Source organism: Miniopterus natalensis, chromosome 4, assembly GCF_054644295.1.
Source record: "Miniopterus natalensis isolate mMinNat1 chromosome 4, mMinNat1.hap1, whole genome shotgun sequence".
Lineage (NCBI taxonomy): Eukaryota > Metazoa > Chordata > Mammalia > Chiroptera > Miniopteridae > Miniopterus > Miniopterus natalensis.
Genome location: NC_142084.1, coordinates 30,974,831 through 30,991,828, shown reverse-complemented (window position 1 = coordinate 30,991,828; position 16,998 = coordinate 30,974,831). Strand labels below are relative to the sequence as shown.

Here is a 16,998-nt window from a genome sequence, read left to right as displayed (position 1 = left end):
TGGAAATTTGGAATTTTAAACAGTTCTGCTCCTCCTATTTCCAATATTAGAAATTTCCAATTTCTCTAGCATGTCTATTTACTTACTAATGAATTGATTTTTAGGTTATGGTTTCACACACAAAAAATAACAACAACATAAAAGAAAAATAGACCTTAGTTTACATATTGCCACCTTATTTAATTTTGTAACCATTTATTTAAAAATATATCATTTCTTCCATTATTCACACAGTAATAGAAATACCACTGATTTCATCTAGACTTAGACATAATGATTTTAAACTTGATTTTAGCTTAATTTTAAATAAGCATTGTAAACCAAATGCTCTTTATGTGCCCCCCTCTCTTTTTTACTGTAGGATCAGCTGACCAGTTTTCAACAACTGACCAAGCAACTTCATGTTACTAATGAGAACATAGAAATGGTAAGGGTACTTATTTATATAAACTGGAAATTGTCACTATAAATATTTATGCTGTCGTAACTCAACAACAACAAAATTGCTACATGAAATTAAAATAGGTAAGCAGTGCTCTTTTCTCTTTATCTGTCTTTTTCTTTCACAATTAATAACATGTCAGGGTTCACAGGACTTTCTGGAGATCTAAAGCTGGAATCTATCTAACTATATTTTAATTTGAAAATACTCATAGGGTTCTTGGTAGGATCTCCTGAGATTACTGTATACTGTGACCCCCTAGCTGGTTTTGCTCAGTGGTTAGAGCATCAGCCCACGGACTGAAGGGTCCCAGGCTCCATTCCAGCCAAGGGTACCTTCCTTGGTTGCAGGTTTGGCCCTGGTGGGGGCTTAAGCAGGAGGTAACCACTCAATGTGCGAGACACGTCAATGTTTCTCTCTCTTTCTCTGCCTTCCGTTCTCTCTGAAAAAATAAAATAAAACTTTTAAAACAAAATAAAAGAAAAAGAAAAGGACTCCTGCACTGCTAAGTATGTAATAGGAGGAACAGAACTGTTAAATCAGTGAATAGTCTTATTTCTTAAAAATAACAGGACACTAAGAACCATTTGTTAGTTGACTGACCACCAATACTAACTGGTACACCTCAATTTTCCTAAAAAAATATAATGATTTTTTCCCCCCTAAAAAATATAATCAGCCCTCCCAATTCTGCTCTTTATTTTTTCCTCTCTCTTTCCTTTTCTTTCAGATTTTTTTCTTTCTCTTTTTCCTTCCCTTTTCTTTTCCTTCTTAGAGTTTTATTTTACCTCATTGTTGAGTAATGGGATTATGACATCCCAGGTAATTACTCTCTTCCCTTTTGTTGTTTTACTTAGTTACTCTGCTAATTCTTGTTAGTACCTAATGAAAATGTCTTTGTTTAAGTGCAGAGTTGTGCCATCAAAAGTAAGTTATCCAATTGTATTCTTTTTGTTTTTAACTTTCTGCTTTCGTCATGTAAAAATGTTAAATCAGTTTCTCCCTATTTTACTTGTATTAACATCTAGAATTTCCAGTCACTTATAATTTTTTTATAATATACATCCTAGGGTTTTAAAATAGTTTTAACAAAATCCAGAACAAAATGACTGATTTCCATAATTAAGAAATTCCATTTCTACATGAAATTAATAGTTTAACATCACAATATTCCTTCTTTCTTTAAGTATATCCCCTAGAATTGGGAGGATTATGTAATTCTTTGGTATATTATACAACAAAACCCCTATTTTATTATAAATCACCCAAAATTATTCTGATGAAAGTCATGAGAAAAGGATATTTAAGTAATCACAGGAAATACATTGAAATTTCTAAGGTACAGAAGTTCTAGTTCCAGGCCAAAATTAAACTGGATGCAAGAAAAGTGATAAAGGAGTAGCAAGATGGATAAAAGAGAGTTGTGTTAAAAAGAGCAAATAAAAGACTATACCGTGGTTAAAATAAGGAAAGCAGTTAAAATAAATTTTTAAGTGTAAGAGTATTTCTTAATGTCTATACGAAGTATCAGACAAGACTGCTGAGTGGGAAGGGAGGCAGCTAAGTGATTGTAATGACCTTGTATGTCTCAGAGCCTATGCAGAGCACAGGCACCAGGGCAAGTGTCAGCCAAAATCAATTTGAAGAAAAATGTCCTTTAAAAATTAAGCAGTTTCTATTTAAAGGTTTTCTGATTACATAAATAAACTCATTAAATGAATAGGCATCTGTAGATGTGCAATAAATTGATGAGTATAAACAAAGTAAATAAAACAGCTTTCATGACCAGTGCACATTAGTAATACATAGAAGGTAAAATGCCCTGACCTGAATGGTATGTAAAAGTACAAATTTATTTTTATTTATTATGACTGTAGATACAATAAGAGTTCATATTCTCTACAGATTCTCTTTACTGAAATCATATTCTTTTTTGAGATTTGCTACCCCTATAAAATTACTCAAAAATATTTGTTAATTACATACTAAGTTCCTTGCACTTTTATAGATGTCCTAGTTGTAAGAGAAAGTGCATTTGTCCACAGAGCCCCTGTCACCTTGGTGAAACCGGAAAGACTCTGAAATGATCAGTGAATAAAGTCCTGAAATAGATGGTGACTTAAAGAGATGCTTTCTTGAACCTTTATTAATCTCCGCATTCTATGAATCTTCCGCATTTGTGTCTGATCACAAATACAGAACAAGGCCACATTCAGATGCAGTTGTTGAGCTCCTGCTAGGATTGCTACCAAGTTAGTGTTAGTTACCAACACTAGTTTCTTAAAATTCATGATTCCAGTTTATACTTCTACTAATTCTACATCATTTATCTCTAAGGTGCTCCCAACTAGTAAGAAAACACAAGCGTTACTTATGCTAGTGCCAAGACAGTATATATAACTAAAAACGTTAATGGTGCAAAGATATTTTGGAGGAATTCAGAGACATGAATCATTTGGGCCTGAAGTCATGGAAATAGCTTCACAGGAGAATTTGAAATGATATTAAAGGCCATCTACTTCCCCAAATGAAATAGACATCCTTCTATTAAATGCTTTTCCATTAGATGATAATTTAGACTCTCTTTTGAATATCCCCTGTAAGAGATATTATACTTCCCCTAACAGCCTTTTCCTTTCAACTCTGATTATTGGAAAGCTAAAAATGTCTCATCAGATTTCTTCCCACTGATGCATGGTTTTATCTTTTTGGGTATCATAGAAAGCTCACTTCTTCAAGTCAGCCCTTCAGTTATTTGCATATAATCATATGTCTTTCCTGATTCATTCTTACTGTTACACCCAGGTTTTGTTGTTGTTTTTTAAAACTTTTTTGGTGTGGTATAATTTACCTACTTATTACTCTATCCTTCTTTCTGTTGGTCTCTTAAATTGTGGTCTGTGAGTTGAATATTAAATTCTGTTCTGCAGTTGTCTACTTCCCAACATAAAGATAAAGATGCAGCCCGGCTGGGCGTGGCTCAGCGGTTGAGCATCGACCTAGGATCCAGGAGATCGGGGTTCGATTCCCGGTCAGAGCACATGCCCGGGTTGCAGGCTAGGCAGCCGATCAATGACTCTGTCATCATTGATGTTTCTATCTCTCTCTCGCTCTCCTTTCCTCTCTCTGAAATCAATAAAGATATGTTTTAAAAAAAAAAAAGAAGATAAAGATGCAGTCCAGAGGCTTTCTTTCATGTCTCATAAAGACATTCATTCATTCATTCATTCATTCATTCATTCATTCATTCATTCATTCCTCAAAGGTATAAGTACTTAGAATGTACTAAATCATGTGCCAGACACTGGGAGTTCTGGAAGAAGCTAGTCCTCAAAAACAGGCTCTAATTATAGCTAGAAATACATAAATGTTAAATATGGTATTTAAATATAATGCAATGTATATTGTAAAAGTACATATAAAGTTTTATCAAAATGCAAAAAGGAAACAGTTAATTCTGCCTTAGAGTGAGCAGATGACACGGAGTGTGGAGGGATGGATGCTGGCAAAATGAGGACATCCCAAGCAGAGGGAAATACATTAGTATATTAAAAATATGAAGTCAATGAAATTGGATAGAGTATGAGAGAAGCACAATGAAAATTGCCTCTGGAACTTTTGTTAGATTTATGTGTGATCCGTTGGGATGGAAGACACTGAAATCAGGACTATCAGTTAGGGGGTAACTGTCATCTATATGACTTTGCATATAAGGCGTATAGAGAAAGATAAGGAATTTGTACCATCATGTAAAACCAGCACTTACAGAAGAAAGGCATTCCCTCAGAAAAGTTTTTCTACACATGGAAAACTGCTTCATATCTTACCTTAGTTTCCTTCACAAGCAGACTGAGGAAAGGGTTTCAAAGCATGTAGTTTCCTTAGGAGATAATACAGGGAGCACCAGTTGGGAAGGGCAGAGGGGCAGCCAATAGGGTTTTCAACAGTCAAGTGAATTCACTGAAACTTAATCCCTCTAATGAACTGTGGAAGCCAGCATAGACACAAGCTTAGAGTTTTTCCACCGTGGGACGCGAGAGTTTGGAGTATTTGCACACCAATGCCCTTCAGTCATTGTTGTCTCAGGCTCTTCCAGGACAAACTGGACACATGATTTCTACAACACCCCCAGCCTTCTGCACGGTTAGGTGAGTGGAGGAGGCTCAGGTGGCCAGAAATGCAGATGTAGGTTAGTTGGAGGCAAGCAGGTGACACTGAAGTAGTAAAGGCAAGGAAAGATGGCCAGCGTTCTATTTTACCCTCAAAACATCTAATCATTGTCATTACTTCATTTTATGTTTCTACTGATATGCCTTATAGTTAATCTTTAAAGAAATAGTTTTAAATGTTCTGATACTGAATATTTTTACTTTTTTCTTGTGGCAGACTAACCAACACTTTCTGAAAACCGTAACTGAACAAAATGTGGAAATCGAGCGACTCCGAAAACAACTTAGGTATTTTTAAAAATGAATTTTGTTATTTTAGTATTAATTGTTTTTCCTCAAAGGAAGTGGTGATGCCATAATTTTTCCGATGGAATTTTTCCCCCTCCCTTTTAAGTTTCTGTCAATAGGTATTTGTATGTATGATCTGTTGGGATGGGAAGAGACTGAAATTAAAACTGTTAGGAGGCAGCTAATATATATAAAGGGATGTTTCATGATGGTAAAACCAGTGCTTATGGAAGAAAATCAATTTCCTTAGATAAAATTTTTCTACACGTCTTTCTTTGGATTCCCCCCTAAAGAGACCCTGAGAAGAGGGTCCTGAGCACTAGTTTAGATGTAATACCAGCGAGCACCATGAGGGGGGTAGAGACGTGAGACAGGGAAGAGGAGGAGAAGGCAGTCAATAAGGGGATTTTAATCAGCAGTTTAATACTGTGCATGTGTATTGTGGTCCAGTGGTTTAATAATTGTTGTATTAATAGTCTTCACAGGAAAAACGCCAGTGAGCAAAAAAAATTTTGTCACTTTTTGTTCCTCTCACTCATGATACTTAAAATTAAGTAGTGTAGTCCTATAAGGTTTTGTTCTATGCTGCAGTCATTTACAAATATCTTTAAATTATAATGTATATAGAAAAGAGATAAGAACCCACAACTGAGCTCAGTGAAGGGTAAAGAGGAGGAAACAACAAAAGAGGCTGGGAAGAGACCAGTGAGATAGGAGAATGCCAGGAAGTGTGGTGTCCTGGAAGTCAGGTGAAAGGAGCGTGTCAGGAAGGAAGGAGTGATTGCTGAGTTAAGTGCAACCAATAATAGAGAAAGCAAGGTGAGTTCTGAGAATTGACCACTGAATTTAGTGATGTAGAGGTTGTATTTGTTTCCCACCTGCCATAGCAAATGATAATTGGTAACTTAAAACAACAGATTTATTCCTCCTAGTTCTGGAGGCTAGAAGTTTGAAATCAGGATGGTAGTAGGGCTGCGCTCCCTCTAGGCTCTAGAGAGAATCTTTCCCTGCCTCTTCAGCTGCTGGTAGCAGTAGGTGTTTCTTGGCTTCTGGCAGCATAACCCTCATCTCTTCCCACCTTCACCTTCGCATGGCCTGGTTTTCTCTCTGTGTGTGCCCTCTCCTCCTTTATAAGCACTCAAATCTTAAGATGTAGAGCCCACCCTAATCTAGGAGGGTTCATCTTGAGACCCTCACCTTAATTACTCTACAAGGTCCCTGTTTCCAAATAAAGTTTTGGGTGAACCTGAATTTTGGGAGGAACACTCTTCAACCCACTGAAGAAGTCATTGTGGTTTTAACAAGAGTACTTCAGAATCTACTTCTTTTTTCATATTTATACAAATCATTAAAAAACCTAGAACTCGTTCTGGGTGGTAAAACAATTCTTAACATAGGCCACCGTGTCTTAGAACACTGGGCAAAGGGTATGAACAAATATTTCAAAAGTCATAGCAGTCAGGATGATGCATGTTGAAGTGATGATACTTCTTCACTCCCAACTATCAGTGTCAGAACTAGAATGCGGAATGTAATGAGTGCAAAAGGGGCTTAAAGAATGATGCAACTTATATACATTTTAAATGCTTTAAATAATAGTGTGTGTTGATTATGGATATATATTTTAGTTATATACTATACATATTTAGAGATACATGTATCAACTTACATAATAAAAGAATAAAGTCTATATATTGTATATGTATTAGAAAAAAATAAAATAAAAACATCTCCAGGAATGATATGCCCTAACTTCAAATTAGTGATTATCTCTGTGGAGTGAGACTATTTGTAAAAGTAGGACATTGGAGGCAGCCTAGGTGTCTGTCACCAAGGAAATGGATAGGTAAAATGTGGTAATTGCATCCTGTGGAATATTATGCATCATTTAGAAACATGTGTTCACATGTAAAGATGTAGTTATAGCAACATAGATCTATAAAACAGGGTTTGTATTTAAAAAGTAAAAAAGGCCCGGCTAGGCGTGGCTCAGCGGTTGCGCGTCGACCTAGGATCTAGGCGATCGGGGTTCCATTCCCGGTCAGGGCACATGCCCAGGTTGAGGGCTCGATCAGTGACTCACTCATCATTGATGTCTCTGTCTCTCTCTCCCTCTCCTTTCCTCTCTCTGAAATCAATAAAAAATATATTAAAAAATAAAAAAAATTTTAAAAAAAGTAAAAAAGATGATCTATAGCATAAAAACACATGCAAATAGCAATATGTAACTTAATGTATACATATATGTGTATATATCTATATATATCTCCAAGGATATATCACATTTTAATGTGAACCACACAATGAAGGGAATAAGAAGAGGACTGAGAATGCACAGGAAAACAAAAATAAACAAATGAGAGCAATGATTCACAGCTAATAAGAACAGAGCATGGAAAGAATAGTGTGATTAATTTTACTCCGCACTCAAGGTTCAGAAAAGAGTGGAAGAAAGAAAAAGAATATAGGATATATGGTGTATGTAGTATAAATCAGGGTGTGGAGATCCTGGAAGAAACATGAATAAGAAAATTGGTTCATAAAGACCTGTGATCATATGATGATAATAGAAATAGAAAATGCATATAAAATATTTTTGTATAGGAAAAATGGGCAGAACTTAGTGATACTGGGATAAAGGACAGGGGAAGAATCATGGAATTTTATTGCTAAAGGTATCTTAATGATCATCTTTAACTTTCTACTTTTTTAAAAAAAAATTTTTGTTAAATGTATTGGGGTGACATTGATTAATAGGATCATATAGGTTTCAAGTGTACATTTCTGTTACACAAGACCTGTATATTGCACTGTGTTCCCACCACCCACAGTCAAACCATCTTCCGTCACCTTGTATTAGGCCCCTTCTACCCCCCACCACCTCCCCATCCTGTTCCCTCTGTTAACCACCTCACTGTTATCTGTGTCCATGAGTTTCAGTTTAATATCTCACATATGTGTGAAATCACATGGTTCTTACCTTTTCTGACTGACTTACTTCACTTAGCATACTATTTTCAAGGTCCATCCATGCTGTCTCATATACAATGGAATAACTTTCTACTTTTATAGAAGAACCAAAATGAACCAAGCGCTCAGAAATTATTTGTCTTGTTCAGGATTGCACAAAAATTCATGGAAGAGCCAAGTTAGAACTCACATTTTGCTAACCTAGTGAGTTCCTATACCTGGCTCTCTGACAGTATTCTCAGCACTAAGGAAGTCAAGGAGAGCTGCTTGTTAAAAGGTGATGAGTGGGTACGTTGTTTTTGACATCTGTGTGGAAGTCTCATTTGGCTTTTGCGCATTCAGGCCCAAAAGATTATCAATTGAGATTAGAGATTGATAAAGTTAGTTGTGGTGTTCCAAGGCCTAAAAGTTCTTAAATGTAATTGTCCATGAGCAATTTTGCCATAATATTTACTGGCAACATTCCATAGCTTAGCATTAAGCATTTCAGAGTTGCATACATAAAACTATGCTTGCTTTTCCTGACACAGACTTAAAGGAACATAAGGATAAGCAGATGCTTCTTTTAGGGAGGAGGGTGTTGCTTTCCCGTTTGACAGATCCTGAATGATGGGCATATTGATGTTACCAGAATTTAGGTTTTGAGATGCCCTATATAACCATGCCAAGATTAACTAAATCGGAAATTCTTTAAACACCAGAGTTGTTTAAGTTTGTACTTATACTGAAAACATACTGGTTTCATTTGATGTCTGATGTTATGGTACAAAAAAATTAGAATCATGTGAATTTATAATTAGAGCTTTTCATCATTTTCCTTCCCGTGAGTTACTGGTGATGCCCTGTTGTAGCGGATGAAACTCTTCAGCCTGTGTTCCGAGCACCTTCCTTCACCTGGTTTGCCCCAACCCTCCAGTTATGTACAAACTGCTTACACTAGTTGTTTTGCTCTTGCTCATGGAATAAGTTTTGGTCCCTTCCTTCTGCCTTTGATCGTTATTCTGTTTGTCAGAAACTTTATAACTTTCTAAGCCTGGCTAAAACTTGCCTTCTCCAGAAAGACTTCTTTCATCTATTCTGCCAGATTTTTACTCTTCTTGTGGCTCTACTCAGCATTTATTCATTTAAACAAATTCTATGCTATTTCTCTTTAGGTGCTTTTAGGTCATATATATTCGTTTCTAACATATGTCCAGCTGAGTTATGGAAATGATTATTTTTCAAGTTGTGTCTGCTCAGCTTTTACGTCTTCCTTGTAAAGTCTTTGAAGGAAAAGTTGTCATCTGTTTATATCCTTCAGGAATAACCAATATTATCTTAGTAAAAGGATGTACTATACAGACTGACTAAAGCATTTGCATAGGGGTCTATGTTATCTTGTCATCAGAGTAGCATCATCAGAATGTTTATTTTTTTTTAAATGTAGCCACTAACAAATGATCTTATAAGCAGACATAGATAGTATCTTCATATAAAGAATCTGTAACTTGTCAGTTTATTTTAGATTTATTGAGAACTTAAGCATATAAAAGTGTGCTCTAAGGTTAGAAATGGTCTTTAATAAGTTTATGTATGATATGACAGCCTCAAATTATTTCAATTTGCACACTTTTGTGGCTTCAACAATCTCTATAAAGATGAGACCCCCCCCCCCATTAAATATTTCTAGCTCAAGGTTCTCCTGGTCATCTCCACCCAGGTGGCTCAGAGGCACTTGAAACTCATCAGGCTTTCAGCCGCGCTTATTATCTGTCCTATGTCCTGAATCTTGTCTTTATGTTTGTGAATGGCACCATCCAGTTCCTGCTTCAGAAAACTAGAAGGTATCCTGAATCCTCTTCTGTCTCAAGTCTGCCTCCCAAATGTCTCTCAGATCCTTCACTTCTACGTAACTGTATTGTTACTGCCATTGCTCAGTCCATCATCTCATCTGAGTAGCCTCCAAATTGGCTTATCCCTTCCCCACCTTCCTTTTTCATGCTGTCATCAAAATTATCTTTCTAAAAGGAAATTTGATCATGTCACTGCCCTTCAGTGGCTACTAAATGCCTGTAGGGTACAATTCGAGTTGCTCAGCTTAACATAAATGCCTCTTTAACTTGACCCCTGGCTGCTTTAGATCTTGTCACTCCTCACCTCAATTTTCTGAACTACTTTTAGTTTTCAAAACAAGCCATGCTCACATTGCTCAGGGTGCCTGAAATACCCTTCTCTGGCAAATATCCTCTCAACTTTCAAGTGTCACATGTTCTAGAAATCTTTTTCTGAATCTTTATGGTTTCTCCCTCCCTAGGTAGAACCAAATGTGCCTGCCTTTGTGCCTCAGCTGTAGACACTGCTCTGATAGCATTTTTAACATTTCAGCATACTTAACCCTTTGCGGTCGTTTGTCTACTCTCAGCCACCAAAGCTTTTTTACTGTGCCGGTCGTATGTCTGCTCTCAGCCACCACAGCAAGGAACAGTACGAATCTTAACTCTATTCATTCATGTATCAGTTCATAATTTCTCTGAAAGCTCTTAATTCCGACCAGTACGACACCCATTTCCAGATTTAATACGACCGCAAAGGGTTAATTCTTTACACATTAATCTCTCTTTACTTTTAAAGGTCCTTAAAGGTATGGCTCATAATTTAGTCATTTTTATCTTGCCATCACCTAGCCCAGTGCTGGACAGAGGGTAAATGCTCAGAAATGTTTCAGTGATTCAATTAATTAAATAATCAGTTAAATTGCACTTTATCTGAGGGGCAAAGCTAAACTAATATATGTGGGTTTTCTCTTTGTATACTTTCTCCTTGATCTTGTTGGGCGACAGCTGTCTTCTTAGAGTGTCATTATTTAGAAAAATTATATTTATATTCTTCAGCTATGCAGTAATGTGTGCCCACTTAGTACTTTGACTTCCAAAACAGCACACCAGAGAAAACCATTTTTAATATAATTAATAGTAGCTTTGCAAAATGAATCAAAAGAGTTTCAGTGTTTCCTGATATGGACCCAGGCTTTAAGCTGTACTGACTTTTTAAAATCTGTTTTTAGTACCAATCATCTCAAAGTTTAAATGCATGATAGACGCTTTTAAGGTTTTCTTAATGTTTTGTGCTCTATTTAAATATGAAATAAGCTCCAGGAAATCTTTAAAATGTGATAGTGATGAGGCCAGCATCATTTTAATCCCAAAACCAAATAAAGACACTACAAAGAAAGAAAATTACAGGCCAGTATCTCTGATGAACATAGATGCTAAAATCCTCACTAAAATACTAGCAAACCGGATCCAGCAATAAATTAAAAAGATCATACACCACGACCAAGTGGGATTTATTCCAGGGATGCAAAGCTGGTATAACATCTGTAAATCAATAAACGTGATACATCACATAAACAAATGAAGGACAAAAATCATATGATCATACCAACAGATGCAGAAAAAGCATTCGACAAAACCCAGCACCCATTTCCGATAAAAACTCTCAGCAAAGTGGGAACAGAGGGATCATACCTCAACCTAATAAAGGCCAAATATGACAGACCTAGAGCCAACATAATACTCAATGGGCAAAAACTAAAACCATTTCCATTAAAAACAGGAACAAGACAGGGATGTCCACTTTCACCACTCTTATTTCACATACTACTAGAAGTCCTAGCCACAGCCATCAGACAGGAAGAAAACATAAAAGGCATCCAAATTGGAAAGGAAGAAGTAAAAATGCCATTATTTACAGATGACATGATATTGTACATAGAAAACCCTAAAGACTCCATCAAAGTACTACTAGATTTGATAAACGAATTTGGCAAGGTAGAAGGATACAAAATCAACATCCGGAAATCAATGGCATTCTTACACACCAACAATGAACTTTCAGAGAGAGAAACTAAAAAAACAATACCATTTACCATTGCAACTAAAAAAATAAGATACCTAGGAATAAACTTAACCAAGGATGTAAAAGACCTGTACTCGGAAAACTACGTGACACTGAAAAAAGAAATAGAGGAAGATTTAAACAAGTGGAAGAATACACCATGCTCATGGAATGGAAGAATTAATATCATTAAAATGTCCATACTACCCAAAGCAATTTATAAATTCAGTGCAATTCCTATTAAAATACCAATAGCATATTTCACAGACCTAGAACAAACATTTCGAAAATTTATATGGAACCGAAAAAGACCCTGAATAGCTGCAGCCATCTTGAGGAAAGAACAACAGAGTGGGAAGAATCACATTACCGGATTTCAAACTGTATTACAAAGCCACTGTAATCAAAACGGCCTGCTGTTGGTACAACAACAGGCATATAGATCAATGGAACAGAACAGAGACCCCAGAAATAGACCCACGCCATTATGGTCAGTTAATATTGACAAAGGAGGCAAGAGCATCCAATGGAGTAAAGACAGTCTCTTCAATGAGTGGTGCTGGGAAAACTGGACAGATACATGCAAAAGAATGAAACTAGACCACCAACTTAAACCATACACAAAAATAAACTCAAAATGCATAAAAGATTTAAATGTAAGTCACGAAACCATAAAAATCCTGCAAGAAAACATTCGCAGTAAAGTCACAGGCATCCCACATAGTGGAATTTTCTCTAATACATCTCCTAGGGCAAGAGAAACAAAAGAAAAAATAAACATATGGGACTACATCAAACTATAAAGCTTCTGCACAGCAAAAGAAAACAGCCTCAAAATACAAAAGAACCCCATGGTCTGGGAAAACATATTTGCCAAGGATGTATCTGATAAGGGGCTAATTTCCAAAGTGTACAAAGAACTCACACTACTCAGCAAGAGGAAGACAAACAACTCAGTTAAGAAATGGGCAAAGGACCTGAATAGACACTTCTCCAAAGTGGACATACAGATGGCCAAGAGACACATGAGAAAATGCTCGACGTCACTAATCATCAGAGAGATGCAAATTAAAACCACAATGAGGCATCACTTCACACCTGTAAGAATGGCTGCCATCAACAAATCAACAAATGACATGTTCTGGCGAGGGTGTGGAGAAAGGGGAACTCTGGGACACTGCTGGTGGGAATGCAGATTGGTGCAACCACTATGGAAAACAGTATGGAGATTCCTCAAAAAATTAAAAATGGAGCTGTCTTTTGACCCAGTGATCCCACTTCTAGGAATATATCCTAAGAAACCTGAAACATTAATCAGAAAGAATATATGTACCCCGATGTTCATAGCAGGACAGTTTACAATAGCTAAGATCTGAAAACAGCCCAAGTGCCCATCAGTAGCTGAGTGGATAAAAAAGCTGTGGGACATTTACACCATGGAATACTACACAGCTGTAAAGAAGAAGGATCTCGTACCCTTTGGGACATTATGGATGGATCTGGAGAAAATTATGCTAAGTGAAATAAACCAGGCAGGGAAAGACAAGCATCACATGATCTTGTTTATATGTGGCATCTAAAGAACTTAATAAACTGATGAACAGAATAGATTCAGTGACGTGGAAGCATGGATCAGACTGACGAATGTCAGAAGGATGGAGGACGGTGGGTGGAGGGGGAGAGAGTAACCAAAGAATTTATATGCATATATGCACAACCCAAGGACACAGACAACGGTGGGGATAGGAACTGGGGAAGGGGATGGGACGGGGTGGGATGGGTCATTGGGGAGAAAAAGGGACATCTGTAATATTTTAAACAAAAATAAAATTTTAAAAAAATGTGAGAGTGAAAGGATTTTTAAGTAAGTAGCTTTATTGAAGAAGCTAAGAGTGATTTTATAGCAGTGCTATTCTTGATATCACTCTATTATGTTTAATGCAACATAGGCTAAATTATATAAATCTGTGTTCACATTTTTAATCTTTTTTACAAAGGCATACTTTTTTATTCAAAAATGTCGTGCCCACAATTTTTATATAATCTCTCCCCCCTCACCAAAAATATATGTATCTTTGCCAGGTAATAGTTTTATTGTAGCTGAGATAACAGCTTTTTCTCAGCTGCTTCATGTTCCAATTTGAATAATATTGTGTCTTCTATTACAAGAATGCTATGGAAATCTGGAATCCATGGATCAGTATGTTTGATTCATAGTGTGTCTTGGAAACTGTCCCATGTGAGAAATGGCCTGAGCAGATGTGCTTAGTCACGAGAATTGCCAGACAGTTCCTTATGTGCTGGCAGCTAGTCTTCTGAGCATGGAAAACATGTTTTAAGAAATAGGGCTTTGCTGTCATTTTCCTGTCTGTTCACACTGTTTTCCTTATTGTTACCCCTTATTCAAATGTTTGTATCGTTCGAGCTTGATATTTAAGGGGCAGAAAGAAGAATATTAGACTTTTCCTGTCTGTTCACACTGTTTTCCTTATTGTTACCCCTTATTCAAATGTTTGTATCGTTCGAGCTTGATATTTAAGGGGCAGAAAGAAGAATATTAGACTTTACTTTCAGAACATACTGTTCAAGGGTAGAGACAAATCTGTAACTTCATAGTTTAGAAGTTTTGCCTCTAATAATTGATTACTGATTTATTTCAAGATAGGTATTTTATTGATGATAATTTTATTTTGCAAATGCTCCTCGTTTGTACACCTAACCTGAAATGTGCTTCTGTGTGGTATGAAGTATAAAGATCATAGACTTTGAAATCAAACAGCTCTAGTTTTGTTTCCATATTTGTTTTATTTTCTGTTTTGTATTCTGGTTCTGGTTCATGGACTTGGGCAGCTTACTTAACCGAATGAACTTTCCTCATCTCTCCAATGGAAATAAAATGACCTTCTTTGCAGTGTCGCAGTATTCTATGACTCTTACTGTCTTTGCTGTCCTCCATTCTGCTTTAGAATACAGCCTATCCGAGTAGATAGGCGTGTATAATACTAACAAAGCAGATGCTAGTAGATTTGAGAGTTGGTATTGATGTCCTATAGGCAGTAGATATTTCCCTTCCTAGCTCTGGAAAATCAGCTTTATCTGTGTTGTTGCTGCCGTAACTCCTGAGACCAGACGAAGCATTCCTTCCTTATTCCATCCTTTATATTGAGCTGTATTCTCATTTCTTGCATACTGTACAACCCCAGATCTCTTCTGTTTCTTCTAATGTCTTGTTTCTTCAATTATGTTCATTCATTTTAAAATTTTAGTCTTTCTTTTGTGGGGTTCTTCCAAGACCTCCCTCCCCCTGATGATTCCTCAGTTTACTGTAGTTTCTCCTTTCTAGTGTTTGAAATTGCTTGGAAGAAAGTGTATTTGCTGTAGTCTCACTTTGGAATTTCTTTCAGTTTGGATTTGGTCATACCTCTCTAGTCTTCTCAAGATTACTGGCACCTTTTTTGCCTTAAAATAAAATCGTCACCCGGCCGGGTGTGACACAGCGGTTAAGCTTCGACCTAGGATCCAGGCGATCAGGGTTCGATTCCCAGTCAGGGCACATGCCCGGGTTGTGGGCTGCAGCTGATCAATGACTCCCTCATCATTGATGTTTCTGTCTCTCTCCCTCTCCTTTTGTCTCTCTGAAATCAATAAAGATATATTTTAAAAAAATAAATAATAAAAATAAAATCCTCCATTCTCCTTGGTTGTTGACTCTTCTCAAATGAGGATTTTCTGCACCTCTGTGATCTGACGTCTACCTTCCTCTCTGCCTTATCTTCTACTTTTCTGTTAGTGATACAACCCAACTAATTATCATTTCTTTCAGTGCTTCTCTCATGCTCTTTGCATTTGTTGTTAATTCACTCTGCCTGTTGTTCTTCTGCCCTCTGTTTTCTTGAAGTGAGCTCAGTGTCCTTTAGACCTAGCTCAGATAGCCTTCTCTTAGGGGGTTGTCCCTGGTGACCCATGTCTCTCTTTCATTGTTCTATGTCATTCACTGCATAGCATCCTCACTTTCTGAAATTGCCTCATTTATTTGTTTACATATTGTCTGTCTCCCTCCACAACAATGTAAATGTTATGAGGACAGGGGCTTTGTCTCCCGTGTTTACCACTGAATTACAAGTGCTGACAACAGTGCTTAGTTTACGTAGGTGCTCTGTAAAATAAGTCTAGGGCTCCTGCAATACAATTAAAACACACAAACACACACACACATATACACAAAAACCTGAATGAGCCACCAGCACTTGAAGCTCAACGTGTCCAAACTGTATTCACAGTGCCTGCCATATTATAAGCACTCAATAAATATTTGTTCAAAGAATGATTGTATGGAATCTCTTAAATTCTGTCTCAGTAAAATCTATGCCATCTCTCCCGGTAGAACATTCATTGTCGCCATCACTCTGGTTTAGACTTTTCTTGCCATTTGTTCATTTATTATGATTTATTGGTTAGAGAGAGACAGAGCCATCATTCTCATCCATTGTTTTTCACAAATGTTAGGTTTAAATTCCTAAAGTGCAGCCCTGATCCTATTCTCCAAGTAGCTTCCCTTCACCTTTAAATGAATACAGATTACTTAACCTGTCAATTAAGGTCATTGACTGTTGCCCCATCGCCTTTCCCTACAGGTTCCTACCTTTATGCTTGTACTTATTTTTCTCCTTCTTGATGCTTTCTCTTTATCTCTGTTTTTGAGATTTACTGTTCCTCTGCGAATTCTTATTTTAAATACCTCCTACTTCAGTATTCTTTGAACTAAGTGCAAATATACTACCTACTCTGAATTATAAAACTTCTATTTTAATCTTTTGTGATACTTAAAGTGTACTTTGTGGCCGTGCTAAAGTTTACTGTATCTCACCTATCTCTGTGTGTTTTGTACCACCTTACAAAACAACTTGTGTGCCTCAGACATCACAATTGATAAATATTTTTGAGCATGTCCATTGCATAAGCCTACTTAATTATAGACAATGAATTAATATATTCTCATTGGTCAGTGATACCCAGTTATATGACTCTAAAACTATATTTGTAATCATTGTTTACAGTGTTTTTGTAAAGATAAACATGTTGATTGTGTAGTTATTCTGTAAAATCTAAGACAGTGGCTCTACATCAGAATCACCTATTGAGATGCTGAAAAAATTGATGACCAGGTACCACCCCCAGACCTTGTAAAGGAATGAGACCAAGAGCTTATGCATACATAATTGGAAAAAAGTCACTTTCGTGCACAGAAAGTAT

At 36.7% G+C, this 16,998-nt stretch overlaps 1 protein-coding gene across 2 annotated transcripts in view; it reads left to right on the top strand.

The window, feature by feature from the left end:
- Nucleotides 1-16,998, top strand: part of SCLT1 (sodium channel and clathrin linker 1) — an 88,422-nt gene that overhangs the window by 21,825 nt on the left and 49,599 nt on the right. For both annotated transcript variants that reach the window (XM_016203342.2, XM_016203341.2), the window contains 2 exons: nt 362-427; nt 4,829-4,899. In XM_016203342.2, the coding sequence (XP_016058828.1) occupies nt 362-427; nt 4,829-4,899 (137 nt within the window). The remainder of the gene's footprint in view (nt 1-361; nt 428-4,828; nt 4,900-16,998) is intronic.